The 27,117-nt window shown below is 37.2% G+C and overlaps 10 protein-coding genes and 1 non-coding gene across 11 annotated transcripts; 6 read left to right on the top strand and 5 right to left on the bottom strand. All coding sequences in view use genetic code 12, as the record gives it.

Annotated features, from left to right (window-relative positions):
- Nucleotides 1–58: 58 nt before the first annotated feature.
- alp4 (gamma tubulin complex Spc97/GCP2 subunit Alp4) lies at nt 59–3,076 on the bottom strand (the record flags this gene model as incomplete). The annotated part of the gene is made up of 1 exon (XM_001525247.2): nt 59–3,076. The coding sequence occupies one exon, from the start codon at nt 3,074–3,076 to the stop codon at nt 59–61; it is 3,018 nt and encodes a 1,005-aa protein (XP_001525297.2).
- Nucleotides 3,077–3,458: 382 nt separating this feature from the next.
- Nucleotides 3,459–5,453, bottom strand: ATG7 (Autophagy protein 7; the record flags this gene model as incomplete). Its single annotated transcript, XM_001525246.2, has 1 exon — nt 3,459–5,453. The coding sequence occupies one exon, from the start codon at nt 5,451–5,453 to the stop codon at nt 3,459–3,461; it is 1,995 nt and encodes a 664-aa protein (XP_001525296.2).
- A 394-nt stretch (nt 5,454–5,847) lies between these two features.
- Nucleotides 5,848–7,407, bottom strand: NMD3 (ribosome-binding protein; the record flags this gene model as incomplete). Its single annotated transcript, XM_001525245.2, has 1 exon — nt 5,848–7,407. One exon carries the CDS (start codon nt 7,405–7,407, stop codon nt 5,848–5,850), a length of 1,560 nt encoding a protein of 519 aa, XP_001525295.1.
- Nucleotides 7,408–7,866: 459 nt separating this feature from the next.
- Nucleotides 7,867–9,375, top strand: GCN5 (histone acetyltransferase; the record flags this gene model as incomplete). Its single annotated transcript, XM_001525244.2, has 1 exon — nt 7,867–9,375. The coding sequence occupies one exon, from the start codon at nt 7,867–7,869 to the stop codon at nt 9,373–9,375; it is 1,509 nt and encodes a 502-aa protein (XP_001525294.2).
- Nucleotides 9,376–9,788: 413 nt separating this feature from the next.
- Nucleotides 9,789–10,571, top strand: SOL3 (6-phosphogluconolactonase sol3; the record flags this gene model as incomplete). Its single annotated transcript, XM_001525243.1, has 1 exon — nt 9,789–10,571. One exon carries the CDS (start codon nt 9,789–9,791, stop codon nt 10,569–10,571), a length of 783 nt encoding a protein of 260 aa, XP_001525293.1.
- Nucleotides 10,572–11,122: 551 nt separating this feature from the next.
- Nucleotides 11,123–12,156, top strand: CPD1 (2',3'-cyclic nucleotide 3'-phosphodiesterase; the record flags this gene model as incomplete). The annotated part of the gene is made up of 3 exons (XM_061119408.1): nt 11,123–11,126; nt 11,365–11,418; nt 11,516–12,156. The coding sequence occupies 3 exons, from the start codon at nt 11,123–11,125 to the stop codon at nt 12,154–12,156; spliced, it is 699 nt and encodes a 232-aa protein (XP_060975391.1).
- Nucleotides 12,157–12,579: 423 nt separating this feature from the next.
- Nucleotides 12,580–16,122, top strand: PVL30_002715 (uncharacterized protein; the record flags this gene model as incomplete). The annotated part of the gene is made up of 1 exon (XM_001525242.2): nt 12,580–16,122. The coding sequence occupies one exon, from the start codon at nt 12,580–12,582 to the stop codon at nt 16,120–16,122; it is 3,543 nt and encodes a 1,180-aa protein (XP_001525292.2).
- Nucleotides 16,123–16,434: 312 nt separating this feature from the next.
- Nucleotides 16,435–16,516, bottom strand: PVL30_002714. The gene has a single exon. It is a non-coding gene; the product is annotated as a tRNA-Ser (tRNA).
- Nucleotides 16,517–17,563: 1,047 nt separating this feature from the next.
- Nucleotides 17,564–18,979, bottom strand: CLG1 (cyclin-like protein; the record flags this gene model as incomplete). The annotated part of the gene is made up of 1 exon (XM_001525241.1): nt 17,564–18,979. One exon carries the CDS (start codon nt 18,977–18,979, stop codon nt 17,564–17,566), a length of 1,416 nt encoding a protein of 471 aa, XP_001525291.1.
- A 2,770-nt stretch (nt 18,980–21,749) lies between these two features.
- PVL30_002712 (uncharacterized protein) lies at nt 21,750–23,102 on the top strand (the record flags this gene model as incomplete). Its single annotated transcript, XM_061119407.1, has 3 exons — nt 21,750–21,770; nt 22,097–22,113; nt 22,598–23,102. 3 exons carry the CDS (start codon nt 21,750–21,752, stop codon nt 23,100–23,102), a joined length of 543 nt encoding a protein of 180 aa, XP_060975390.1.
- Nucleotides 23,103–24,010: 908 nt separating this feature from the next.
- PVL30_002711 (uncharacterized protein) lies at nt 24,011–27,078 on the top strand (the record flags this gene model as incomplete). The annotated part of the gene is made up of 2 exons (XM_001525240.2): nt 24,011–24,238; nt 24,289–27,078. 2 exons carry the CDS (start codon nt 24,011–24,013, stop codon nt 27,076–27,078), a joined length of 3,018 nt encoding a protein of 1,005 aa, XP_001525290.2.
- Between the last annotated feature and the right edge of the window lie 39 nt (nt 27,079–27,117).

Raw genomic sequence — 27,117 nt, 5'->3', positions numbered from 1 at the left:
ATAAACACGAGAATCTCGCGGGTTGGGACTTGGTCATAGACTATATAATCTGAAGTTCTCAGTCAGGAAAACATGCCTCTAATCTTTCACTAAGAACCAAAAGTTTCTTATTCTCTTTCTCTCCCACGGATTTTATCGTGTTCATGAGTGTGCCCAAAAGCTCTCCAAATAGTATATATCTAGCGTAAAATGTCTCTGTCATGTGTGAAAATCTATTTGCAATCAGAGTCGCATCCATCTCCTTGTTGAATCTCTCTGGATAATCTCTTGCATAAGCCTGTTGCAATTCTGGGTTTATCAATATTAAATGCCGTCTCATTTGCGCGGTGTAATGATGAAATTTGCAAATGAATATTATCATGTCTTTAATGCACTGAATAGTCTCTGGACGGGTAAGTAAGGAGTCATTGAGCAAAGTTGTGGTGTAACTTCCCAACTCTTGAACAAGTCGGCTCACAGTGTATATACTGTCACTTTTTGTTTGAGTTGTAGCATCCCCGTCTACTGCTGCTGCTGCTGCTGCTGCTGCAGTTGACGATGACGATAATGATGATGATGATGATGATAATTGTGACGGTGATGATAAAGATGGTAAGGATGTTGTGGCTATTGCTCGTCTACCAATGTTGATATCAAAAATCGAGTTGCCATTTCGAGCATTATTAAAGTTACGTGTCTCGAAATTTGAAGTTTGAAGGGTATTGTTACTTCTGCCGTTGCTGTTGCTAATTCCGTTACCACTGCCATTGCCATTTCTACTGTTATTCCTCTGGTCTTTACCAATTCCATGATAGTCAGAAATTAAATCTTTAGCTAAAACTTCCTTTTCGTATTCTGCAATTTTAGATTGTAAATTAGTATATGCACTTTCAGTGACATCTGATGCCACATACTCTTGCAACTCAGAAACCAATGCAAGTATTCGCGACTGCAATACTCGACACCGCATAATCCATTTCCGTGTTTGCGCTGTGTGTGATTTAGCATTCCATACTTGAGAGAAATTCAATTCTTTCCAAACAGTTTCTCCCTGATGAGCAACAAATTTGAGCATAAACACGAATTTGAACAAGATTTCATACTGGTACGAAGTCTGTCGCACTAATACAAGGTTAAGCGGGAAGGGCAACAGTACACTCAAGTCCACGCTTAGAAAAGTCGAGTCTTCGATAGCATGTTTGCCTTTGTTTGTTTGAGTAATTTCCTTGCCATTTTTTGAATCTTGCAAAATGTTTTGTAAAGTGTTGGGTGGGGTGTTAGCAGTAGTATGAGAAGGTAGAAAAGAAGACGGAGGAGAAGCTTTTGCTTTTGTTTTTGCTGTTGCTGTGATTGACCCTGCCACTTGCGTATCAGCTGTAAAATCTTTGTCTCCCATCAAATCTTCAATAACTTTGAAGAAATTTTCAGCAACTATTTTAAAATTTTGATGTCGTTTCACCATTTCCGCAATATTCATCCGCGAACTGCTACTGTCAATCTTGTCGGGTTGGTGCATTCGAAAGACAGTTTCGTAAATTTTTTCCGTATTGGATATGGACGTTTGGTATCGGTTGCGTTTTAGTTCACTAAATGCTGAAGCAATAAATGTATCAACATTGAATGAATTATCTAGCAAAAATGTTGTTTGAAAAGTAGAAAATAATTCTCTTATATTGTATCCCTCGAATAGCAACTTGAGTAACAAGTTATTGGCTCTCTGATACAACAAATCAATTTTCAATTCAGTGTCTGGAGCATTCAAACTTTTAATAGGTTCGGGTAAACTCTCTTGTAATGCTTCAAAGTTTTGCAAACGAGTGCACAATTTAAAAATACTCAAATATTTTCCTGTGTCCAAAACTTTGCGTTGAATTTGTTTATTTTGAAATTGTAGCAAGAGACCATCCTGCTTAACGTAGAATAGCTCATTCCAATAAAATTCACTTTTGGCTCGAAAAAGCTGCAGCATTTTGCTAGACAACTTGGCAACACATATCATAAACTCGTCAAAAGGATCATCAATTACACCTTCCGTCAACCATTGGTTGAGCATAGTTACAAACACGGTGCTTGTCTCGTCAAATACGTGAGATAAAAATTCATATGAAGTCAAATCGCCTTTAAACTTGAGCATCCTCTCTTGAATAGCTCTCAATAATAGCCCCCCTTTACAGCATCTTGATCGATCTCTAAATATTCTAGACTCATTAGAGTTTCTTTCTTCAAAGTCTACATTGGTTTGCATATAATCGAGCTCTAACTCCCTTGTGCGCTCCTCGTCAATCTTGAACACTTCAAGTGTTATCTTGTGTAAATGGTCTATTTTGTTGGCCACTTTTTCTTGTAAAAACTGATCAAACAAACTCAAGGAGAAATCTGCATTTATGTGAAACTCTTTCTCTTGGGCAAGAATAATCGCATGGTAATAATTGAGGAACTCAGCTACAAATTGACAATATCGCTGTACAATTTTCCCGTGTCTCTCATTATCATAAAGCAGTATAAATTCCTTCAATCCAATATAGTGTTTCCCAATAGCACTGATCCTCCTTGTCAAGCCCTTAAGACTAAGATCTAAGTATTTGGCAAACTTGAAATCGGGGCCCTGAATTCTTGATGAGATTATGGAAGTATCATAGTTTTTGCTAAATTGAATATAATTGCCTCTTGAACCTAGTAATACCGAAAACAAATCTTTTACAATTAAAGATTCCTGTACCTTAATACTGTTTATTTCGCTTAATAACGGAGCAATGGTTGATTTGGGTAAAGACTCTGTTGACTTTTGTAGACACAGTGAGAGAATACTCATCTTGCTCTTGTTTATACTTCTGCCCGTACTATTATTGTCAACTTCATTCTCGTCATCGCCATTGTCAAAGTAATCGTCAGATAGTTCAACAAGATCTTCGGTAGAGGCGGGCTGCTCATCTTGATCAAAGTGTGGAATGTGTGGGGAAGATGCTTTTATATGGCTTAATCGAGATGGTGGCAGCGGTCGAGTAGGGCTGGAAGAAGCTGGAATATATCGGTCATCTTGTTGAGCAATAAACTCTCTTTCGTTATGAATGGGTATTGGTGATAGCAGGCTGTTCATTAGTGTACAAGAAAGACAGCAGATATTCCATATATATATATATATATATATATAAGCTTATATATTGTATAGTTTAGTTTAGTTTGTTTTCTTTACTTGTTTCTTTTTTATTGGTTTTCGTGATTTGTTGTTTGTGGTTACGGATATAAATTCCTTGTGTTTACTCTTTACACAGAAAAAAAAATAAAAGAATAAACAATACATTAGTTAAAATAAAATAAAATAAAATAATATAAAATAAAAAAGAAAAGAGAAAAAGAAAACACCCAGAAAGATATGAGCGCGTCACAATTAATCAGAAATCAATGATAACATTTGAAATATTAAAAACATTGATAATTTCGTAGATATACAAAAATTAAAACACTAGTAAACACCACCCTTAATTTATCCAGTCCAAATCTTCACCGTCTATTTCGCCTTTTTCTTCAAATGATAGTTCCTCTAGTAGCTGCTGGGCCGCTAGTTCGGCCTCTTCTTGTACTTTACTCAAACCACATAACTCCTCTAAGTAACCTTGGTTATTGAGGCAATCCTTAACAAATTCCCATCCGTTTTGTATATACTGATCAACTACTTTCTGCGAGCATGCTGAGCAATGCTCATAATTAGGAATGTGAAACTTATTCTGGGAAAAAGTATTGAGAAAACCCCTTATTTGATGAGGGCAAGCTCCAAATTTGGAAAATTTCTCGACTTTCTCCTCATGCTTTTTCCTGTCGTCGTTATTCTCTACAGCATTTGCAAAGCTCTTATCCGGATGTTGTAAGATAGAAACAAGAAGCTCAACGGCTAATGAAGACGCCATCAACGCTGCTCCTGGTCTTGTTACTGTGCACATCTGATCCAATGTTCTATCGGATAAACTATCTTCTGGAGCAACAATATCATTGCAAAAATAACACCCTAGTCGCAGTTTGTCCTCTAAAGACGATATATTCCCATGTCTCATTACTAAATACGAGTCAAATCCCAATGCGGCATTGATAACAATTTTCCCTTTTGCTACTCCCATAACCGTAGGAAGCCATCTCGCCTCGCGTGAATCCATCAACAAAAACACAACATCGCTTTGATTGAACAAATCGTCCAACACTCCATATTGAGAACCCTGTTTTTGTTCGTCTGTGATTGGATGTCCAATCATTGGAACTTCAATCTCATAACCTTGTGCATTTACACCAGGAAATATCTTTTTCAACGCATTTGCTGCAGCAGAAGCTTTTGGCATTCCACGGCCATTATCGCTAAAGCAATCTTCAAAGTTGAACAACGGTTGGCGAACAGGGTTAGAGTAGGAAACTCTACCACTATCCACAAATTTAATGTTGCATACACCCCATCCAAGTAATGCACGTGCAACATAGCATCCCAAAGTTCCTGCACCCAAAAGTAGGACTTTTTGTTGCTTTATTATATCAAGGTCAAGTTCCGGTGCCACCCTCCACTTCATCAACTTGAGGTTCAAATCAACTGCTTGGGATGCCAATTGCGTTGGATCACTCAATAGTCCCAAATCAGCAAGCTTGGGACCAAGCTTACCCTGGCTAGTTCTCTCCCACCCAACAACTTTCCATGGGTCAGGGCACTCTTGTAGCTTTAGTTTGAGCAGAAATGAGGCTGCATTATTTCGATAGACAATCACTTTTATCTCAGAGTATCCTTTCTTTTTTGCAAGGTAAAACAAATAATTCTTGAGTTGGGCCGAAGGTCGTTTGCTCTGACTTAAACAAGAATCTAGAAATACAAAAGTTGGAACTAATTCTGTATTTGAGCTATCCTCAATTTGCGTATCAAGTCTGCCTTCTCGAAGTTGATAAAATTGCCCATTCAAATATTTAGTTTGCGAGTCAATATCTTGTTGAATACCTGAGTCAATAACATCATTTCTCTCTAATATAGTCCAGGAACTTTGCAATGTGGGGAAGGAAACCCAATAGTAAAATTTGTACTTTTTCAAATCAGAGTAACTCAAAACTTTGAAGCTTTGGAAAATTTTGTACTCAAAAGTATCGTTGGCCATAATTTGTTGATATAGATCTTCGCCCCATGAATGTAAGAGGTCTTGTTTACTAATCGCTTTAAACTCCTCGATAGTGTTGAGATTGGTAATACTTCCTGAAGTAATAAGTCTATCATTGGCAATTGAATCTTTGCCAATTTCTTCCTCAACAAAACTTTGTTCATCAAGAGCTAAAGTCGGTATATCATCGAATTTGTTCAATTTGCTAGGTCGGGTTTGAAAGCCACAGATATACTGAGTCGACGAATCCAATTTGAACTTTTCTAACTTTAATCGAGCCAATTTGGCGAAAAAGGAAGAGTCAACAAACGACTGGATGGGTGTAAACCTTAATGTATTGAGATCTGAGCCCATTTTACTGATCCTTTATTTCTTTCTTTTTTTCAGTTACTGTATATTTAATAGAACAAAGAGTGGTGGTATAGATGAATATTAAAAGTGTGGCAAGAGTGGCTATAATATTGATCTCAATGGTAAAAGACGAGGTCAGCCAAGAGTAGACAATATAAAAAGTAAAAGCGCAAAATACCTTTGTGTTATCGCGCCTCTTATCATACACACATTAGAGCAGAATTAAATAGAATAATAAAAAAATGATCATAAAGATAAATTAATAAAAAATAAAAATTATAATAGAAACGAAAATGGAAAAACGAAATCGAGTAGAAGAAAGAAAAAAAAGTAGGTATTTTCATTACAAACTATATTTGCCCAATGTTCAATTCCAAAAGAAAAAAAAAAAAATTACTTACTCCATTGCAGTGTCTTTCAACGTCATCTCGTCCAATTCATCAAGCAACTCATCGATGCCGATTGTAGGAGCATCTTCGTCGTCTTCATCGTCCTCATCGATATCGTCACCTGCCGGCGCATGTACTGGTGCATCATCACCTGCTTTATACATATTAATCGTCTGTCTCAATTCTTCGTCTTCTTCCAATTCTTGCAAGAACAACTCGTAATCCCTTTCGGCCCTCTCTTGCTCTTGTCTGGCTTGTCTTGAATCATCATTAGCAACAATATCATTGTGTTCCTTGGCCATTCTCTTCAACTTCCATTTTCTGTTCTTTGATTTCTTTGATTTCCTAGCATAATGTTTCTTGACTAAGATGACTTCAGCAGTATTGTCTGTATCTAAAGTGTCCCACAAGTCAGAGTTGAAATTAGTATTGGTCAAATAGTAACCTAAACATGAATCTCCAGGATGCAAAATAGCTCCCAAATGCGACCTCACGTAAAATGTCTGATCGTTGTTTCCCAAGTCACTGGCTCGGCTCACCTCGATATCAGCCAACACATATTTACCTTTAACATCCCCGGTTGGCTCCACGTCGAGAACAACAAACTCGACGAGCTGCGTAGCATCTAACAAGGATGGAAATGGCGCTCTCCAATAAACTTGCGATGATAAATCTGCAGTTTGCAAAGTATTCGTATCAACAAATTGCATAGCATTATTCACCTTATTACACAATACCAACCTAGAGATGTTTCCCATGGAGTGTGCGAGCTTCTTTGGCAATACAACCAAGTCATCACGACAAATTGGTGCAATCTCCACAGAGTACGAGAACTTATAGCTGGATGATCCAGAGTGTATATCTGTACTCACAAGCTCTTCGGATTTCTTCACCTTCACTGGGGCAACTGATGTCAAAAAGTCAACCATCTTTGCTGCGTGGTTCTTTTGCGCGTAAAAGAAATCCAATCCATCTTTAGTCTCTTGAATAGAAACAGTGTCCATGTGTGCATTGTGCTTCAAAATTAATTGTTCCAAGTACAAGAAAGTTCTCTTGTGTGGCACCTTTTGTCTAATTTGTACAGTTGCCCTCCATGTGTTTGTTGTATAACTCTTGGCACAATCAGGACATTGCATGGCAATAACAACGTATTCGACTTCAAAAGTTTGTTGAACAATAGTATTTGCCATTGCTTCTCCTTGCACTGTTATCTTCACCCTAATACGTCTCGAGTGTGGCTCTGTCCAGATAAAAGAAGCGTCTATGAGCCTCACTTTGTTGAGCCCTTTTAGCCTTCTAAGACACAATGCCAACAACTCACGCGATTCTAATTGAGCTCTAATCCACTGTCCTGGCGGCTGTAAAAATCTCTCACAATTTCTACAAAATGAAACATTGGCTTCTCTTGGAATACCTTCTGTGATGTCAACATTCAACTTGATACAATCGTAACACATAACTAAACCTTGTGAACCATCCATTGGCACACCACAGTTGCAACATAACACAGTTGCCACGGGACCAGATTGGTCACCATGTGAGGGGTCGAGTTGAGTATAATGCGACATGTTCTTTCGTGGTAGTAGTGGTGGTGGTGATGGTAGAAATAGTAGAAGTAATCAAGAAAGCGACGCTGAAATTGGTTTCAAATGCTGTGTCTAATGAAGATGATAGGAAAAGAAAGTGTATCTGATACCTTTGAGTTTTCTCTTGCCTCCTGAAATACTAGATTGCCCTTTTTTTTCCATTTCAAATAAAACTCATCTCTCTTTTTCACTCATTAGTAATAATAGCTGGGGCAAAAGAGAAGGGAAAAATTAAAAATTAAAAAAAATAAAAAAAATAAAAAAAAATTATATGTACATGTGTATGTAGTCACGTGAGTAAGTGGTGAATGATCGCGGCCGAGTGAAATGTGGAATTTGTTTATGATTTTCATGAAATGTATCGGACGTTTGAAAAATATCAATATATTATTACACATATATATATATATTTATACCAAGACCATTATCTTGCCTATCGCAATGGTGGACCGTAAAAGAGCATTTTCAATCAGGTCCGATGATGATGATGATGATGACGACAATGTTCCTTTAAACAAAAAAGTAAAGACTGAAACCCCAACAACAGAAACCAAAACCAAAACCCCAATTATAAACGACGACAATGATGTTTCTGATCTCGATACAGAACAAGTAAAGAAAACACATGCTAGAGAAAACAATGGGAAGCCAGACAAGTTGAAGGAAATAACAAAGAGAGAAAAAGAAAACGGCGATGCTGATGGTAATAATAAAAATAATAACAATAATGATAATAAAAATAATAATAATAATAATAATGAGGAGGAGGATGGGGGTGAAGATGCTGATGACAATGATGATGATGAAGATGACGATGATGACGATGAGGCAGAGGAGGAAAAGAAACGGATTACTAATTTCAACTTTGATGGAGAAATTTACACATTCAAGGAAAGGCCATCAGTGATAGAGGAAAAAGAGGGCAAGATTGAATTCCGAGTAGTCAACAACGACAACACCAAGGAGAGCATGATTGTCTTAACTGGTCTCAAGAATATTTTCCAAAAACAATTACCCAAGATGCCTAGAGAGTATATTTCTCGACTAGTTTATGACAGATCACACCTCTCCATGGCCGTAGTACGAAAACCATTGACTGTGGTCGGAGGAATCACTTACCGTCCGTTTAATAATCGAGGTTTTGCCGAGATTGTCTTTTGCGCAATCTCGTCTACCGAGCAAGTGCGTGGGTATGGTGCTCATTTAATGAATCACTTAAAGGATTATGTACGAGCAACTTCTCCAATAAAACACTTTTTGACATATGCAGATAATTATGCTATCGGATATTTCAAGAAGCAAGGCTTTACAAAAGAAGTAACCCTAGACAAGTCTGTTTGGATGGGGTATATTAAAGATTATGAAGGTGGAACATTAATGCAGTGTACAATGCTACCGCTGATTTTGAGGTATCTTGACCTGGGCAAGATCCTTTTGTTACAGAAAGCTGCAATTGAACGCAAAATCAAGCTGCGATCCAAGTCCAATGTGGTGCGTCCTGGATTGCAAATCTTCAAAACCAATAGGGATGCCAAATTGGACTACAAGGATATTCCAGGTTTGCTAGAAGCCGGATGGCTGGAGGAGATGGATAATTTGGCACAAAAGCCAAAACGTGGTCCACACTACAATTTTATGGTTACCTTATTTTCAGAAATGCAAAACCATCCTTCAGCTTGGCCCTTTGCCGTACCCGTTAGCAAAGAAGAAGTTCCAGATTACTATGAGGTTATCAAAGAGCCCATGGACTTGTCAACGATGGAACTGAAATTGGAGAACGACAAGTATGAGTCGTTTGACCAGTTTCTTTATGATGCAAGACTCATATTCAAGAATTGTCGATCATACAACGGTGACACGACAACGTATTACAAGAATGCAAACAAGTTGGAGAAGTTTATGAACAACAAGATCAAGGATAGTGCGGAGTATAGTCATTATCTAGAATAAAATTATTGTTAAGAAAAAAAAAAATGAAAATTTATAGTTCTTCATCAATACGTATTATTATATATTTAATCATAGAAGAAAGTAAAGAAGGAAAACATGTTTCAAGTATGTTTTCTCTTTTTTAATAACATTTGGCGTTGTTCTTGGTTCGTAGCCGAAAAGTAGCACTAAAAAATTTTTTGATTTTCCGTTTCAATTTTTTTATTTTTCATTTTTTTTAGCTTGCTCTCGGATCGCGGATTTCAAACGAAGTTATCGAAACTCAAATCTCGAACCCCCAAACCGCAAAACCCCTTACTCTCAAAGTTATCATCAACCGTTTCTGATACACTCACTTGCTCACTTTTGTTTTACTTTTTCTTCTTTTTTGTTTACAATTAGAATCAATTGAACCAACTTTTTAGAACACAAATATGACAGCAACAGTCTTTGCATATTCAGAATCAGCCGACGTTGCAAACGCCGTAGGAAAGTATATAGTTTCCCACCAAAAAGAAGCACTCAAAGCACATGGTTCATTCAACATTGCAATTTCAGGGGGCTCACTTGGAAAAGTTTTAAAGAAAGCATTGATCGATAATGCGGAGATTGCAAAGGAAGTAGAATGGGCTAATTGGAATGTGTATTTCAGTGATGAGAGATTGGTACCATTGGATCATGATGATTCAAACTATGGATTGTTCAATGAAATGGTTTTGAAAAATTTGCCTGCCAATTCTGCAAAACCAAATGTACACACGATTGACGAATCTTTATTGACAGGTAAAGATGGTCAAGCTGGTGAAGGAGCGGATCAAAAGAAAGACGATGAGATTGCACATAAGTACGCAGCCACATTACCAGACAAGTTCGATGTGATTTTATTAGGGTGCGGTCCCGACGGCCATACATGTTCCTTATTTCCAGGACACAAGCTTTTAAGTGAACGTGCATCTCTTGTTGCAAGCATAAGCGACTCTCCAAAACCACCACCAAGAAGAATCACCATCACATTCCCGGTGTTGGAGAAGGCGACATCGATTGCTTTCGTTGCTGAAGGTTCTGGAAAAGCACCTATTTTGAAGGAAATCTTCACAGATCCAGCAAGCAAATTGCCATCAAAGTTGGTAAGTGAACTCACAACAGGAGTTGATGTCAATTGGTTCGTTGACTCCTCAGCAGTTGATGGAGTTAACATTCGTACAAGTAAATATTAGATTATTTCAGGGAAATGAAAGAATGGAAAAATAAAAGAAGAAAAAAAAGAAGAAGAAGAAGAAGAAGAAGAAAATAGAGTATTATATAGAGGTTAATTATAGTAGATTTAATTGTATGGCACGTCCACAATGATACTGGACTGGTATAGTGAGCATGCGTATGAACTTACTTTATCGTTGTCTCTTGACTATTTGAAACTGCAAATTGTTTACAGCTGAACAATTATTCGAGACTCTTTTCAAAAACAAATGTGGTAATAGTTTATGCTCTATTCCTATTATTACTACTATTATTACTACTATTATTACTACTATTATTACTACTATTATTACTACTATTTATTCTTTATGTATCAATAGATTCAAAATTTTTGGAATAAATACATCTTCGCGCTTAACATTTTCCTCAGTTTCTAGCTTTTTTGGCTTTCTCGCTTTCTAGCTTTATGGCTCCTCCCTCGCCCCTTCCTTGTTTTCCCCTTTTGTAGGCATCATCAGAAGCACACAACACAACACTCTTGATAAGAACATCTTAAAAACAAGCAATTACAATGGGTATGTAATGGTACTTTCACTAAAACTACTATTTCTCCACTACTCTTTTTGGCACCTTTTCTTTTATTCATTCACATTCAGGCAAATGTCCCAATCTCTACATCGCCCTGAATACCACCAACACCAACACCCCTTCCCCTTTTCCAACCCCACACTCACTCACTCGCCCACTCTCTCACAAATTTCCCGCTTTTTTTGAAGCTATTAAACTAGGTTTACTAACATGTGCAAGGTTTAGGAGTAGCATTATGGTTGTGTCCCAAATCGAATTCTCAGATCTACGATAAGTTAAGTACATTACAAAGTTCTGTATCGACACTATTTCCTGGTCAGCCCCCCACGGTTTGAGCCTCATATCACAATAACCACTAATGTGTTTGTCAATTTAGATGATGCAGCCAAGGCCAAGGATGATGTTGATAGAATTTTATCCGCTAGTGCAGTTGCACTACAATCATTGCCTAAGGGCCATTCCCCATTGATAAAGTTGGGTAAAATAGATAGTCAACGGAAATTTTTTCAGAAGCTATATTTCGAGGTATTGCCCGACCCAAATCTCATATCATTTGCCCGAATTATTCGAGAAATATTTGTGATCACTCCCGAAGATATTGAGGCAGAAAATAGAAAACAAAATCCCCACTTGTATACTACAGATAGCCATGGAACTGTAGTTAGACGGAAATTGCTGAAGTCAAAGAAGAAACACTCTAGTCGACAGTCTGAAGAAACACCAGTGAAGGAATTTGATACTGAAGAGATTCGTCGAAGGGCATCATACAAGGCTGCAGAGTGGGTAGAGAAGGAGTATCAACCTCATTTATCGCTTGCTTATAGCAATCTTTGGCCAATTGATAATGCATTGTGGCGCACAATTCGCACCAGAGTTTCGGACCATCTCGGTGTTGATGACGTCGAAGAAGGATTACAGGACAAAGGGTTTGGATGGGATCTTGGCGTATTGAAATTGGTGCTTTGCGAAGGCGATGTCAGTGAATGGATTGTTCTAGGCAGTGTTGATGTGCATTAGCACTTTATTTTAGATTTTTTTTGTTGTGTTTGAGAGGGTTCATGTATTATTAAATTTATAGCAAAATGTATCGATTTATTATTCTAAAGAGAGAAAAAAATAAAAGCAACGCCTTGAGTGGTCAATGGCTCATTTCTACAGTATCTAATTTATCACTCATCGAGAGTCTTCATTACTAATTGTATGTCTTTGTCTATGTGTATCTATCTACCTGTGCGTCTATCTTTCCATATGTGAATCAATGTGTGGGTGTGTGTGCGCATAACATGCCAAAGCTGCAAATTCAGTGATGATAGAAAGAAAGAAAGAAAAAAAAAAAAAAAAATAAAAATATTAATATTAACATCTCTTTGTTTGAACTCGATTATACCCTGACTTCAGTTGTTTATACTCATTATTTTTATTTTCGTTATTTGATTTTATATGTCTCAAGTCACTGGTAAAGTGTATGAGTGTTTGACTTGCTCTGAGAAGTTTGAGAACTCTGCAGAGGCGCAGAAGCACTTCTCTCTGTCGAGACACAAATCAGTAAAACTCATTAAGCTAGATGAAGTGCTAGCATGCGAGGAGTGTCTGGATTCCAATATCCATCAGGTGAGCATTGTTCGGTATGGGCTCAATGATATGGCTTTGCTATGTGCTCAGTGCTTGCAAAAATCAAATATTGAAAATGAAACTGAACCATCGGCGAATTATACCTTGTCAAATGGAGCAATCTTTACTAAATTGGATCAATATTTAAAATTTCGTGATATTGAGTGTATTTTGTGTGGGGAAACTGAAAATACTCTCTATGTTGGAAACACGGCAAAAGGACAGGTAATAGCTTGTAAGAATTGTTTGCCTCAATATGAGTCACAAAAGATCTCTTTTGTTAGCGAAGATGATGACAAGTTTTTATCTGAGCTTTTGGGGATCAAAGATTTTGTCGCCAAACCTTTGTCTAGAGGAAGAGGAAAAGGTAAAAGAGGTGGGAAAGCTGGTAGAGGTGGGAAAAGTGGTACAAGACCTCCTCGTAAGCCTAGAAAAGATGACCCTGAGGCTGAGGCACGAAGAATACATTATGAAGAGACTAAGAAAGCAGCAAGCAATGTCAAGGCGGGATCTACCGTTAAAGCCATAGGTTCGGTAACTGTTGGACGAAATCAAAAGAAAGAAATGTCAACGAATACCACACCCTCCAAGAAATTTATGGCAAATGGATCAAAGTCAAATACTCCAAGGGGTACTCCCAAAGATACTCCAAGGGGTACTCCCAAAGATACTCCAAGGGGTACTCCCAAAGACACTCCAAGGGGTACTCCCAAAGATACTCCAAGGGGTACACCAAGTCCTCGTAGCCAGTCACCAAGCGGGAAGTCGTTGAAAAAGCCATCTCCTGTGTTTTTAGAAAAAGATAGCCTGAAAAGTTCCTCGGTTGCTAATAATAAAAAGACCAGCAAGAAAGAAACATCTCAGTCCACAGTACTACCAAATGGGCAAGCAAATTCAGTAATTAATACTAATAGCCAATCGAAGACAAAGTCAAATTCAAAGTCAAATTCAAAGTCAAATTTAAAATTAATTTCAGATCTCGAGTCAAACGGTAAGAACATAGAAGCAAATTCCAAAGCAAATTCTCGGGTTAAATCTGGAAAGAAATCTGGAAATCTGGTACCATTGGAAAATACAGAATCGAGGAATGGTACTGACCAACTGATTTTGCAAGGAGGAAAAGGCAAGCAAAATAAAGGTGCCACTTCTCAAAAAAAGAATGTATCAGCTGTCTCTAACTCCAAAACTCTGTTGCTGCTGCTGCTGCTGCTGCTGCGAACCTCAAAGGATCGAAATGCTATTTCTAAATCTGATTTAGACGCTGACTCTGTCACTCAAGAGTCTGAGCTCGTGTTGCCACCCTACATCACCAAATACCATCCTTCTACAACTTTAAAACTTAGTTATGATACACTTGACGAATACTTTCGAGAAATGAGTTTCAATGTTTTTCTTGAAGATCAATTCACGAATGAGCTGAACATAATTGAGCCCGAAGATTTGATGATTGAATGGTACCAGGATCAAGATAAGAAGAATAACCAATTTAAAGTAAGCATTCCAATGACACCCGAGGTAATTGATCGTTTCATCTCAGATAGGTTTAAGAAATTGAAGAGAGATCCATTTCAAAAAGATCAAGCCATGTTTTTGATCTTGAATGACGAGATTCCATGGTATGGTAAAGTTGCCACTGTTGATGCAATAAAGACGGGTCAGGGAAGAGGTAAAGGCAAGGGCAGGGGTAGAGGTAGGGGTAATGCTAGGGGCAAAAGTGATAGAGCTGCTTCAAATTCTAGTGCCGATTATGTTTCACTCATTATTACATTATACCGCTGGAATAATCAACCATTGCCGAAAACAGTACATGCCCAACATTTAAAGTTACTTCCGGCATCTGTTCCAGTGAGTAGAATCTTGAATGCAATGGATAATCTTGTCAATCCAAGCTTTGCTAAGATGTTGTTGGGTAAAGAGCCGATAAAGCAGATTTACTTCAACAATCGAGTGAACTTTTCCACCAATCTTAATGATTCACAAAGAGCTGCTATTCAATCAGTATTGAATAACAAAATTAGTGTAGTGCGCGGTCCACCGGGTACTGGTAAGACTTCGGCAATTTACGAGACCATCATACAATTGTTGGAATCACTCAACACGTATCCAATATTGGTAGTTGCAGCTTCCAATATTGCTATAGATAATATTGCCGAGAAATTGTTGCCAAAACATGGCAAACTGATATTGCGAATCACTGCGTCTGAAAAGGAAAAAGAATACAACAAGTCTCATCCCTTGAGTAGCATTTGTCTCCATCACAAGATCTATAATGCCTTACCTTTGAAATTCCAGCAAGTTCAAGATGATTTGCGTCGTGGCACTGGTGTTGTTAGTGCTAATGCATACAAGAATTTTATGCAAGAAAAATTCCAAATTACAAAACAACAAGTAGCACAGGCCAAAGTGATCCTCACAACGACGGTGGTTGCCGGTGGACCGCAAATGAAGTCCGTGGCAAAGTGCCCTGTTGTTATTATGGATGAAGCAACACAATCTTCGGAGCCAAGTACATTAATTCCTTTGGCTGTTCCTGGGGCAGATAAGTTTGTGTTTGTTGGTGATCAAAAACAATTGAGTTGTTTTTCCTTGATTCCAAGCTTATCTACTTCTCTATTTGAAAGAGTCTTGCTAAATGGCACCTACAAAGCACCGCATATGTTGGACACGCAATATCGTATGCATCCGGCAATTAGTGAATTTCCTAGAAATAGGTTCTATGGCGGTGAGTTGAAAGATGGTATTGATGCAAGTGCGAGAGCCAGAGAAGGAATCCCTTTGAATCCTGTTTATTTTTGGGACACGAGAGGAAAGGCAAGAGAGCAATCTGTACTTAACTACCTTCGAGAGGATCGTGGATACACTTACTCCAACAGGGATGAAATTAGCTATATTCAACAAATTTTGCGTGTATTAATTTTGGAAAAGGGCATAAAGCGTGAGGATATTGGAGTTATTACACCTTATTCTGGTCAGCGAGACTTGATCTCTTCAACATTGGTTAAGGATGAAGTCATCAACCCACAGCGCGAAGAATTGAAAATCGAGATTGATGTCGATGATATAAGGAATGATTCGAAACCAGTCAATATCCATATTGTTTCTGGGGTGATGATTGCTTCTATAGATGCGTTCCAGGGCCGAGAGAAAGATTTCATGGTGATGTCGTGCGTTAGATCCAACACGCAAGGTGTAATTGGATTCCTTCGTGATGAGAGAAGATTGAACGTGGCATTGACCAGAGCAAGATACGGAATGATTATGGTTGGTGACGTAAAGACTTTGAAACTGGGTGATAAGTTGTGGAAGGAGTACATGGAGTACTTAGAGGAAAGGAAATTGATTCATGGAGGAGACAAATTTGATTATTTATAAATTAGTGAAGTAAAAAAAATATAAAGAAAAGAAAAGAAAAGAACTTGTAATTTAATAAGGGATGAGAGGAAGCGATGTTGGTTGTAGACAAATGTATATTTAATCTCTATAGTTGAGAATTATGAGATGAATGCTTTTAACGTGATCATTGTATACATTGCCAATTGTCCTCTGGATAGAAAGTAATAAGGTACAAAAAACATAAAAAAAAAAAAATAAAGAGCAATAAGCACAAAAACTATTGAAAAAAGAACTGGCAAAAAAAGAAAAAAAAATATTAAAATCAAGTGAGGGAAAAAAATAAATTTATAACGACAACTGCAGGACTCGAACCTGCGCGGGCAAAGCCCAAAAGATTTCTAATCTTTCTCCTTAACCACTCGGACAAGTTGCCTTATTTGTTGAAAGGGAAATGTAGCTGACTTGTATGTTGTTACAGCGCAGTAACTTTTATAAGTTCAGCTAGACGATAAATTTCTCTAGGACATTGGTAATTCTTTGATCCAACCTATATTATTTATACCCTTTTTATACCGATAGTGACCTATTTTCACTTTGATGTGATGATCTGTTGAGAGTTTAGGTTAGTCACAAATCAACAATTTGTCATTAAATACATCAATCTGGTTTTTTTTTCTATTTTAGAAATTTCGCAAAATTTTGTAATGTTTTGCCTTAAAACTGGTTGCAACCAACCAACCTAAAAAAAGAAGGAAACTGTGCAAACCAATACATTTTATGTTTTTTAATGTCATCTTTTTCTTCTTTCTTCTTTCAAAATTTTTCTTTTCAAATTTTTCACTATGTCGGAAAGAATAGTGGAGAATGATGTCACATATAAAATTATAGGGAGTAACCTATTATACACATTATTTGATTTGTTGGGTTAAATATCATTATATTACACTATTTAATAACAACTAAACCCTTGCTTTTTGCAATTAGAAAATTGGAAAAAAAAAGAAAAAGAAAATAGGGCGTTACTCATTCTTTTTTCACATCAGTCGCAAACTCACTATCAAGCTCAATAGCAACCGAAAGTCACCCTGCCCATTTACTTTTAATATTTTACATTTCTTCAATTAACTCAAAAAAAACGTCAGTGGACCCATTTTCTTGCTCCAATTCTTCTTAAGAAATTGGCAATAGCAAAAATCAACTGCAAAAGATTATGAGAAACCCAAAGCATATGGCCGAAAGCAATAGTTTGAACAAATAATAAAAGCAAAAAAAGCAAAAAAGCAAAAAAAAGCAAAAAAAAAAAGCAAAAAAAAGTACTAATTTAATATTAAGAAACGCAAATTCAGACACAAATATTTCTCCCTCATCCTTTTCCACCTCTTCTCTCTCTTCTATAACTTTATAAAAAAACAAATAAACAAAAGCAAAAGCAAAAATTAACGAGCACTAGCAAAAATTGTCAACGGTAGATTTGAACAATCTAACATGTTGCCATATAGTATGGATTAGCATACCTTGTAGGATGGTAGGCATTGTATTGATTATAGTATCCGTGAGCAGGTGCATGAGCATGGTTCATCGGAGCACCGACATATTGTATAGCCGGGTCATTGTAATTTGTTTGGTAATTCCATGCTGCTCCGGTTGATGAGGATAAAGATGATGAAGGTACATTGGAATATGTTCCATTGTTGTAGCTCCAGTCACTGTCATAACCTGTTCCGCTGATTGGTGATGACAATGGATGTTGATTATGTTGATGGTAATTTGTAGTTGGTGCTGGTGCATACACAGGCTCCTTTTGATAAATCGGCGAAGACATAGACGTGTTGATGTATGATGCCGACGACGACGATGGTTGTTGATGGTGGTGGTGGTGGTGATTATATTGTTGATTTTGATTCTGGGCTTGAGTTTGGTAATTGTATTGGGTTGGTGATGGATTATTTGAGAAAAAAGTGCTTGATGGAGACATTATTGGTGTTGCAGCACTTGTTTTATTCACAGATGGGGTGACTGGGGTTTTGACACTATATTTTTCAACCCATGTCTTCCAGCACTCCTCTAGTGTGATGATGTTTGACTCAAAACTGACAACAGATAAACTCCACTTGACATCATCCAACCATTCCTTTTCTGCTTGGTTAACGCTGGATAATTGTAATCCAGTAGCGCCACACCAAGACTTGTTTGTGAATGTATTATCGTCGTTAAACTTGTTTGCCAAGACGAGACTGACAACCAAGTAGTTGAAGATTTCGTGTTCGCTCAATGTTGGTTTGAGCTCGACTGATGTTGTTGCAGAGGAGAATCTTTGGTTCATGTATTCCAATGCAATGATGATTGTTGATTTTGGTAGTCTGGTGGCAAACAAAACTGATGAAATGAGTTTTTCAAAGTCCTTTGATGGAGTTCTATTGGTTTGCTTCAACATACCAAAAGCACACCAGCCTAGAAAAGACGACATCTGGCTAAGATCATATTCCAAGACTGAGTTTATACCACCATTGACTGCATTTTGATCTTGTTGCTGTTGTTGTTGTTGCTGTTGTTGTTGCTGTTGTTGCTGCTGCTGTTGTTGTTGTTGCTGTTGTTGTTGTTGTTGCTGCTGAGCCATTGGTTGCATGTTAGCCATGTGATTTACTGGGATAGCAAGTGGGTGCAATTGAAGAACATCTGCCTGGTGGTGGACTGGTGGTAGCGGTCCTGCTTGTTGATGGTAGTGAGAGTGTGAAGGTGGGATATATGACGCATGGTGCTGGTGTTGGTATTGTTGCTGGTGTTGGTGTTGGTGTTGGTGTTGGTGTTGATGGTAAGCAGGTGCATAGTGAAAGGAAGATGTTGCTCTGTGATGACCGAGGTTACCCAAATTGTTGTAGTAAGCTGCGGTGTTCATAGTGTTTGATAGCAATTTCCTTGCTTTATTTGACTTTGTCTGTAAAAGAAAAAAAAAAGTATGGCTTGTACTGGTAGTTATAGCCTTGTACTAGTACTGGTAATAATACTAGTATAAAATTAAAATTGTAACGTTTGAAATGTAGTAAAGAATCTTAATTAAAAGTTCTTTGGTAATGGAATAATAATAATAATAACAACAAAACACTCCCGATAAAGAGGAAAGGGTGGGTTTAATGTGGTTTTAGTTGTTGTGGTTGTTGTTGTATTATTAGTTGTTTGTTCAACAAAAGAAGCAAAGAGTAGAAGAAAAGATTAGTCGATAGGATGGACTAGTTATAGTTGTATCTATAATCTACTCTGGCCAAACGTATCAACACTAAAAGTCTTCTTCTTCTTCTTCTTAAAATTCTTCCTTTTCAAGTTCTTCTTCTTATTCTTCTTGTAACGAGAATGAAAAATAGAAACAAGAAATACTTTGTCTATATGTTTTTTCTTCTCCCCTTAAATTATCCCCAAGTAGTTTGATATTCTTCTTCTTCTTCTTTTTTTATTCTTTTTTTTTGTTTGAAAAAAAAAAGTATATGTGTAAAGATGTGTGGTGTCTTTACTACTCTGAAACAAAAAAAGAAAAAAAAAAATAGAACAAAATAACCTAGCAGTATGGGGGAATGTTAGTTTGAGTAAAGGGTAGGGACTATAGTTGTTGTATAATGGTGAACAAAGAAGTTGAAGAAGAAGAAGAAGAGAAAGAAAGGAAAGGAAGGGGGGAGGAGGAGGATTAGGAAAAGGGAGGATATAGATGGTTAGTTATACCTGGCAGTAAAATGTATTTTGCTGAAGAATGTTGAAATTGACTGCTGCTACTGCTGCTGCTGAAAATTTTTGTGCTTTGTGCACAAAGGCAATTTCTGAATTCTTTTTTTTTTTTTTAATTAAAAAAAAGTAAAAATTGGAAAGCAAAGCAAAAAAAGAAATATTACATAAGTACTGACTAATCACACACACCAGCATTGATACAAAAATACAAAATTTTTTTAAAAAAAAAAAAGAAAAGAAAAAAGAAAAAAAAAAAAGAAAAAAAGAAAAAAAAAAAATTAAATGAGAGAGAAAACGCAGAGTAATTATATACAATTGGTAGCAATATGAAATTTCCTCGTATTAGCAATAAAAAAGGAGAAAGAGAGAGAGAGAAAGAGAAAGATAAAAAAGAAAAAAGAAAAAAGAAAAGCGCCTCAAAGGTAGTGTACTTTTGAGCTAATTGAAAAAAATTAAGAAAAAAAAACTCATATAAAAAAAAATAGTAATACAGTTTTATGTATTGTCAATAGGTGCAGTCTCTTTCTCCTGTATTTGGCAAAAAAGATGTTTGTATGACTAAATATTGGAAAGTAGAATAAACAACCCATGCTACATGGACCAAACGATGACACCTAATATTCATTCTGAAAACACGGGTTGGTTGAGTCATCATCGACTATAGTCGCGGAAGCAATGGCTTAAGATTTATAGGTATACTATATACTATATAATAACTTACACATGTGTTGTGAGTTCAATGACATAGATGATGGATGACTTTTCAGACGAATAGATTGTCAAGCTCTTTTGTCTGTGCCAACTAGCTATGTAATATTCACCCATGACTAGATACTGTTTTAGAGCTGCCAGCTAAAGCAAGGACCAAGAGAGAAAGAGAGAGAGAGAGGGAAAAGGAAAGTTATATATATATATATATATATATATATATTTTCAAAGCAAAAAAAACAACAGGTTGTGACAAGTTGAAGGTGTCTTATCTAGGGCTTGTATGTCATCCACACCTCCCCTTCCCCCCCACTTCCAATGTATAAACAGTGCTTTCTTTCTTTCTTTTGTTTGCTTTTTTTCAAGGCAAAAGGATGTGTGTTGATTGCGTAGTCGTCTATTATATTCTTATGTTTGCGGCTCAGCACCCCCCCTTCTCTTTCTTTTTTTGTTTTTCTCTTACTTCAATTTAATGATTGGTCCAAGACGATGTATTTGTAAAAGAGTTTAAGTACCACTTCAAGTACTTTGTAGTTTGTCTACATTAACATTTACATCGGGTAAGACAAAAAAAAAGATGTGGGTTGTTTTAAGATATCTGTCACAGTGCGACACACACTGGACGCTCTGTGCCCTCGTTTCCGCTAAGTGAATATTTGGAGAATATTGCACGACATGGGAAACTTGAAACTTCAAACGAGATGAGTTTATATAAATAGGAACGAGAAGTGGTAAAATTAACTTATCACTATTATATAGAAATATCGGTTAAATACATAATTTAGACGGTCAACTACATTGAACACAAATCACTAGGTGAACGTGCAGAGTGTATACTCTCACGATTCTCCTTACTAGTGACTTTGTATGAGACAATTTACTCTCTTAACTTATGAGCATTGAGACCTTTATAGGTGCGATCATTGACAATTACACTTAGTTGGAATATAGCCTATCAAGTCACGAACTCAAACCGCTGGTATCGGTGAGCTACCAGCTCAAACCGATGCTCAGCAGTCGTACACTTGTTACTTGTGACAGTGCTATGCGACATAATGGCGACCAGAGTGAGGAACTCAAATCCTTACAAATCATGTTATTTGAATGATTTGATATGGTTACCTAATATTTCAAGTAATTGATACATTGGTTGAGGCTACTGTTAAGCAGTATTGTCGACCAGGATATTGAATGATCATGACATTTCAATACCTTGGCATTTCAACATTTGGTCAATATCATTTATGAGAAGGACCTGTGGAAGAGTAAATCTCCTATCCACGAATTAATAGCTTCACTATTGTGAACTACAGTTTAAAGGAGGAGCTACTCCTCATTGGAGAACTATGCGAGTTTAGTCCAATGGAACATAATGCATCGTAGTCATCGGGACGTATCCGAGACTACACCAGAAAATATCAAATAGCGTATACTGTCAACACTTTATGATGGAATATTCACCCATCAGTTGACAAAGGGCGAAGGTTGTAGACGTTAGACAGAGTGCAACTATAGACCGAATAGAGTCGTGTCTGCTGACTTGGCTATAGTTTGAAGGCTGTACGTGTGATAGGCATGGCGTTGAAACGAGTACCGAAGATTGCACGGGTATAAGTGGCTACCCTCAATTGGTGCAAAGATCGAGGAAAGTATTTTTAGGATAATGACCACATCCCTAATTTGGGTTTATATCATTTTTTTAAAAAAGACTTATTACATTCTAGAAGGTAAATAAGCACCGTTAAAGCAGCGTTTAAGAAATCATCATTACTGTCTACGGACTCATCTGAGTATGATGGTAGCAGACTAAACAAACTACACGGGTTATCGGTGAGGTAGAATTACACCTTTCAGAAAACGACGGAAAAGGTAGCTGCCGTGGGACGAAGGTCCCGAAAGGATTTAACCAACTAATTTTATGAAACCTCAGTGTTTCGGGTGAGAAGATACACCTTTCAAAAACGACGGAGAAGGTAGCTGCCGTGGGACGAAAATCCCGAAAGGATTTAACCAACTAATTTTTTGAAACCTCAGTGTTTCTACAGGACGTTCAATTATTAGAGTATTGGAGATGCTGACTTTCCGTTTTTAGTAGTAGGGGAGTTTTTAACCGAAGTCTTGATATTTTGTCGACGAATTCCGAACAAACAGACCCAGGCGCGCGGCTAGTTGATGGTGAAATGCTTTTTACTTTACCCAATGTATTGTCGACGTCGACTCGTAACCCGCACGGCGTGAAAGATAATTATATCCCAACAATAACTGAACAAAACCCGCAATATTTGGTTTTTGGATTTGAAGGTATTCATTTGCTACAAACGTTGATGAGAACATTTCCCTTTTTATTCAATAGAATTTCAGGAAATTGTCGAAACCTTTTGTTGCCGCTTCGCTCACTTTTAATAGGTAAGCCTTTGCTTTGCAGGGGGGGAGGCCACAACGGTTATCATCATACTGTACAGTTATCTTACCTCAAATCAATATTTTTCCAAAGTACAACTGAAATTAGGCCGTATCTTTCATCTGACTTTGAAGGGGGGAAGATGTCACAGTGCGACACACACTGGACGCTCTGTGCCCTCGTTTCCGCTAAGTGAATATTTGGAGAATATTGCACGACATGGGAAACTTGAAACTTCAAACGAGATGAGTTTATATAAATAGGAACGAGAAGTGGTAAAATTAACTTATCACTATTATATAGAAATATCGGTTAAATACATAATTTAGACGGTCAACTACATTGAACACAAATCACTAGGTGAACGTGCAGAGTGTATACTCTCACGATTCTCCTTACTAGTGACTTTGTATGAGACAATTTACTCTCTTAACTTATGAGCATTGAGACCTTTATAGGTGCGATCATTGACAATTACACTTAGTTGGAATATAGCCTATCAAGTCACGAACTCAAACCGCTGGTATCGGTGAGCTACCAGCTCAAACCGATGCTCAGCAGTCGTACACTTGTTACTTGTGACAGTGCTATGCGACAATATCCCTGTAAATCATTTAGTAAAGCAGCAATTTATTATCGTCTATCTCAATTGGATCAAAGTAGACTATAAGAAGTAAAAAGAGAAGGCAATATCGACTGCTTTGGGTGCTAGATACATACTTACAAGTATACACATACAGGATATATTCAAATACACGCACACAATGCGGCTTCATTACACACATCCATACATTATTTGTTTTATGTATGGATGTATGGATCTACTCCACACCATCTCTGTTTTGAGTACAATTTAATCTTTTGATCTTTTTTATTTTATTTTTAAAAAAGAAAATTGTTTGTTTACATTTTGCCAGTAAAGAAAAAAATGTAGGATTTATAAGAAAACAAAACAAAACAAAACAAAACAAAGATTAAAGCACAACTCAATCTCTGCATTTTATAAGATAATAATAACTTTAACAAAATTGAGGATCAGACCAGACAAGACAAGACCAGAGAAGAACACACCATCTATATCCTCAATCAATATACCCATTAATAATGTCTATCCCCTTGTACTTGAATGTGAAAGGTAGTCAGACTAGCCATCTGCAAGGTGGAGGAGAACTTAATGACCCATGCTTTTCAGTCACATCCCCCAACACAATCAAACTTTTTGATGAAACAACATACAACTTTACCCATGTGTTTTCAAACACAGATGAACAAGAACTATTCAACTTGGTCGAAAGTCCAATTAATACGTGCATTGCATTGATGGGACCCATGGTACTGGCAAAACATCAACACTCAAACAACTCCTTTTGATGAAATTAAAGAAAACTGAAGGTGTACACATCTCTTGTTTTGAATTGGCCAATGGTGGAAAACACATTGTCGACTTATTAGACTCGGAACCCAAAAAATTATCTGGTAACATGTTGAAAAACTTTGAAAGTAAATTGTTGAGAAGAAAAGCCAGTCCAGAATTGGTCAAACACATCTTCAAATCGAAATCATCTTCTTCACCATCAGCTATAGATGCTAATGATGCATTATCATCATTACCCAAAAAGAAAACTTGTCTAGTTGTGACACTCTACTGTCAAAGCTACAGAATAACTCTCATTGATGATGCATCGTTAAAAGGAAGCTTTCAACAAAACGGCGACAACAACAGCAACAACAGCTTGATTCAAAATTTTATTTTCAAAAACAAGCAACTTAAATTGGTGTTAAACTTGGATCAACACGCCGAAACTTCAATTGTGCAGTTACACTTGAACAACCTCGACCTCGTAATCAACTCATATAAACACATCCAACAAAGTGGTGGCGAAGAACCAACACCAGCAAGAAGAGTCCCAAGCTACACTTTACCCACTGTATCCTCAAGCCGCAGTCCTAATAAGAAAATAGTAAAGCTGACAAGACCCACAACTGCTGCAATTGCAAATCTTCTGGTTGCAACACGAGTTGCACCAAGAATCACACCACGAGTTACAACTCAAGTTGCTTCCCGAGTTGACCAAAAATATAAAATTAGCAAACCGACAATTGCAAAGTTGCTGTCATCAGCAGTGTTGACCAAGAAACCAGCTATCCCCAAATTTACTTCTACTAGAGAGTCAAAGGAACTTGAAAAGTTAAAAGCTGACAAGGAGGCAATGAAGCTGCAATATTTGGAAAATGTCCAACACATGAAAAGCTCCATCCAAGGGTTCAAGCAGGATGGAAAATACTTGTTTGAACAGATTACTAATTTGAAAAATCAATTGTCATTGCTCGAAACACAAGGATCTCAAAGAGAACAGTTGTGTCAAGAACTCAAACAAGATAAGCTCGTATTGAGTCAGGATATAGAGAACCTCCATGCACAATTGGATAGATTAATGGATATCAAACAAGCCAATGAGGATTCTATTCAACAACTCGAATCTGAAAGAGACTATATAAATTCAGAATTGGTTTTGAGTAATGAAAATAATGCTGAACTTTTAATCAAGAACAAAGAATTGCAAGAACAAGTTGAATTGGCAAAACGTCAACAACAAGAAGAACAGCAACAACAAGAGCAAAAGCAGCAGCAACAAGAACAAGAGCAAAAGCAACAACAGCAACAGCAACAACAACACCTCGAAAAACAAATTGCACAAATTGCACAACTTGAACAACAGATTGATGAATTAAAACAACAATTGGATGGAAAAACCAATGCTTTAAATGACATCACAAGAGAGTGCGAAAAATTGGAAAAGAAACTTGAGGAAACTAATAACTCAATTGCAACTTTGAAAGCAAGAGAGTCCGCTTTAGTTGAGGAAAAAGATAAACTCGACGAAAAATTGACTGGGTTGAATAGTAAATTTGATTTTGCTGTCAAGGACAATGCAGAGTTGAATTCACAGCTTGACAAGATGAAACACTTTATGACTGAAAAAGATACTCAAATAAAGCAATTAAACGATCAGTTATTGGCAAGCAAAGAAGAATTTGAAAATGCAAAAACTTCATCTGACTTGGTATTACAGCAACAAATTAAAGACCTTAATGAGAGGCTTGATGCAAAGCAGGAAGAGTTGAATAATTTTTTCAAAACTGAAAAAGCTGTTCGCGAACAATTGCGTGAATCAGAAAGGCAAAACCAAACTTTAATTGAGGATCTAAACAGTCAAGCTCTGGACTCGCAAAAATCAGGTGTTTTATTGGATGAATTACAATCCTTGTTGGATAAGGCAACAAGGGACAACACCAGGCTTCGTAAGCAAAGCGAAGAGGCTCAGATGCAACTTTCAATTGAGGTTGAGAAATATGGTAAGGAACTAGCTGATTTCCAAAGTAGATTCGATGATAAACAAAATGAATGGAATAATGAAAAGACAAAGCTTGAATCTGACCATTCTAGGCAAACAGCGACTCTAGAAAGATTGAAACAGGATTTGCACAATCAAGAAATGAAACACCATGAAGAAATCTCCAAACTCGAGCAAGCTCATGCATTAATACTTGCTGAAAAAGATTCCGAATTGAAAACTTTGAGGCTCCAGCCTAGCCATGCCACAATTCCACAGGATTTCAATAATTTACTGTTTGGCTTAAATAACCAAAGCTCGTCTCCGCAATTTGGTTTCCATCCAGAAGATATCTACAATGATCCAATTATGGAGCATACTATCCATTTCAATACCGGCGGACAGCAAAACAAGCTAGCACTGTCTGTGTCACCTGCACCAGAATCGGCACCAGAATCTGTTCCAGAATCAGTTCCAGAAACACTTTCAGAGCAACAACAAAAGAACATAAACCTGGCTGAACCAACTGCAAAATCGTCTTCAGTCTCTCCCGCTTCTTCCTCGTTTAAGTCGCATACTCTGAACTTGTCTCAAGTGAAACAACAAGTGAGTATGGCCATGAAGCATAGTAAGAAATCGTCTCAAAACTCAAGCAAGCATAGCACGCCAAAGAAAAATGGTATTTTGCAACCATCAAATAAACAAGTAATGCTGGAAAATAAGGTGAAAAAGAACAAAAAGAACAAACTTGCTGGGTTAGAAAAGTATTCTTCACCTTTGAGACACGGTGGACACAAGTCAAGTAAATCAAGCCCGTTGAAGAAAGTTAGTGCATGATATAGGCGATAAATCTAGGAAAAACCGTCCTTCCCCCTT

This window comes from Lodderomyces elongisporus, chromosome 3 (assembly GCF_030384665.1).
Source record: "Lodderomyces elongisporus chromosome 3, complete sequence".
In the NCBI taxonomy this organism is placed as follows: Eukaryota; Fungi; Ascomycota; class Pichiomycetes; order Serinales; family Debaryomycetaceae; genus Lodderomyces; species Lodderomyces elongisporus.
The sequence above is the reverse complement of the archived record's forward strand: the minus strand, read 5'-3'. Positions and strand labels throughout refer to the sequence as shown.